The sequence below is a fragment of the Drosophila mauritiana genome, chromosome 3L (genome assembly GCF_004382145.1).
Source record: "Drosophila mauritiana strain mau12 chromosome 3L, ASM438214v1, whole genome shotgun sequence".
Taxonomy (NCBI): Eukaryota; Metazoa; Arthropoda; class Insecta; order Diptera; family Drosophilidae; genus Drosophila; species Drosophila mauritiana.
Window position 1 is genome coordinate 24,911,580 of NC_046669.1, and position 2,770 is coordinate 24,914,349.

A 2,770-nucleotide genomic window follows, 5' to 3' on the forward strand; every position below is an offset into this window, starting at 1 on the left:
TGTTAATTACAAGTCTTTCTGTGTATTCGCTATGGAAATAAATGATGATGAAAAAGAATGAGAAGAGAGTGAGAACGCTATATTGAGAGAGCGCGTGTATGAGAGTTTCTGTATGAGAGCGCTGTGGGGAAGGAGAGCGAAAATCCCTGCTGAGCGTGGCGCAATGGGTGGTGAGGAGGAAGAAGAAACAGGAAGATGAAAGACAGTTCGAATTGGCCTCCAAGAAGAACAGATGTGACCATCCGACTCGCTGCATGACAGTGAAATAAATCATAAAATATGAAGGACGCTAACGAAAATCCATCTCCGACACACATTTGTTTTTTATTATTTTTAAAAATATTTCAAAAACTTTAATGTGTATTTTACAAATATTAAAAAGAAGATCAGATGGTGCCTTTAGATTTCCTAAGTATTACAAATTTATAAAATAAATAAGAATATGAAAACAGTTTGTTGCAAAAGTTATATCTTGAGGCACAAAGTGCGCACACAAGCACTCAACAATCACTGCCTTATTCATTTTTCTCTTAATATTACGTAATTCGGCTATTACTATTTCTAAGCTTTATTTAAATAATAACACCGTTAAGGCAATGCAAAACAAGAATTTTTCGCATGGTGTCAATTGATAAAAAATAATATAGATTTAAAGTCAACGAACTTCTAAGGTGAAGGGCATATTTTGTCAAATTTACAATGCATGAGCATACGTGTGCACACATACAGTTGTCTACTATCACTGTATGCGTAGAAAAGAGCTATTTGCTGTAGCGCTCTCCGCTATTTCTGTCTCGAACAAAAACTCGAGAGAGCCTGGAGCCACCTCTAGAGCCACGGCCAAAAAATCGCGTGCAAAAAAATCGTATGGCGTTACGCATCTTGTTATTCTAGTGTCTTTGCCTAAAGGAAGCAAATAAAATATTTAATTTTATAAAATATATATATATATATATATAAAGAAGTGCATTAAATGCGGCAAGAAATAATTATGTGTAATCATCAGGCTAAGACATTCACAAGTCCCAATCCAGATCTTTCTAACAATATAAAAACGATCGGGACAATCCGCTTCGATGGAAAAGCCGTATTTTCTATGCTTTTCCAGTGCGTAAAACTTAGCTAACAATAATATCGATAGAATTAATTGTATAGTCTTAAGAACAAAGATAGTGTAATCGAGATTGAGGAATTTAAGAATTTGATTGGAATGTGGATCGGAACATAAAAACGTTGTTAAAAAATGGGGCGTGTGAGAAATATTTGTGGCTTATCGGAGAGCTCAAAAGTTGATTGGCATATTGATAGTACCTGGTTAGTCACATAATGTAATGAGGGCGTGACCTATTTGTACTGCTTGTGTGCTTTAGAAAATTAGCAAATAATAAGATGATACAAATACAAACATTTTTTGGGACGAAATATTTTGGACCTGTTTGAGCTTGTTAACCGAACGCTTCACTAGAATGTTGCTTTAATTAGCCATCATAGTTACCAGAATCTCAACATTATGGATAAAACGACAGAGTTCTGTGGCAAAACCGACTAGGCAAGTTTTTCTGATTGAGATTATATTACTTTGTTGGGTCAAAAACGCTTCCTAATATTTATTGTATATACGAAATAAGCCACGTTTACTTTAATAGGTCGCATTTGCGTCACAGTTTAAAGTGCGCATAAATATTGTAATATAAGCTAAGTTTATTTATTACTTTAAATGGCAAAAGGTTTTTATATATTTAAACAAACGTTCTGTGAGGTTATGAAAAGTAGCCAATAAGATGTGAGGTAACGATTTGTGTGAATCGGGTATAACGCCAATCTTAAATTGGGTATGAGTGAAAATACGGTACATCTGGTAAATTTGTACAAAAATATTTCGTTATCTTAGCATTTTTGGCATTGTTATTTTATTGCTGTAACCGCGCATAGCGAAAAAAACTTTAAAGGCATTAAAAAAATGGGAAGAAGGAAGTCTAAAAGAAAACCGCCTCCGAAGAGAAAGAATATTGAACCCCTTGATCAACAATTTAATTGCCCATTTTGCAACCATGAAAAATCGTGTGAGGTTAAAATGTACATATTCAGGACAGCTCTGGTTCTACTATAATTCGACCAAATATATAGACAGATTTTATTTGGTTCCAAAACTTGAATTTATTAAAACACAACTCTTAATTTTATAATTTCAGGGATAAAAGCAGAAATACAGCGAAAATAACTTGTAGGGTGTGCTTGGAGGATTTTCAAACGGGAATTAACTTCCTTTCAGAACCTATTGATGTTTACAATGATTGGGTAGATGCCTGTGAAACAGCAAATTAAATGGAATTAATTTTAAGTTAGTTAGTAGGTAAAATAAATTGCTAGAGCCCTCTAACTTATACAATAAAATAAGTTTAATACAAGATGTCCAAAAAGTTAGTGTATTTTGAAATTTAGGGAATACACGCGGGTCGCTCTAACAGTTTTATTAACATAACAGCGAGATTGAAATAATTTTTATTGACTTATTGAAACAAGCTGAACCGATGAAATTGTAACTAATTTTTGTTCTAGGGCTCATGTCTAAAATGTAGCGAGCACCGAGATTGTATTGCGAGGGAGAGAAGCGCTTCCGCCCACATAAAGTAAATAAAACTATATAGCTGAGTCGATCTGGCCATGTGCGTCTATCCGTATGAACGCCTCGGTCTCAGGAACTATAAAAGCTAGAAGGTTGAGATTAAGCATATACTTTCTAGAGACATCCAAGCGTTGCAAGTTTGTT

The 2,770-nt window shown here is 34.4% G+C and overlaps 1 protein-coding gene across 2 annotated transcripts; it reads left to right on the forward strand.

Annotated features, from left to right (window-relative positions):
* Positions 1-1,889: 1,889 nt before the first annotated feature.
* On the forward strand, positions 1,890-2,420 carry LOC117139669 (transcription elongation factor 1 homolog). Of its 2 annotated transcripts, none has more exons than XM_033302147.1 (2): positions 1,890-2,061; positions 2,193-2,420. In XM_033302147.1, the coding sequence occupies exons 1-2, from the start codon at positions 1,961-1,963 to the stop codon at positions 2,323-2,325; spliced, it is 234 nt and encodes a 77-aa protein (XP_033158038.1). In that variant the 5' UTR covers positions 1,890-1,960; the 3' UTR covers positions 2,326-2,420. The 2 variants fall into 2 exon arrangements, with proteins under 2 accessions (XP_033158038.1, XP_033158037.1); XM_033302146.1 differs by having other exon boundaries at positions 1,896-2,076.
* Positions 2,421-2,770: the final 350 nt, after the last annotated feature.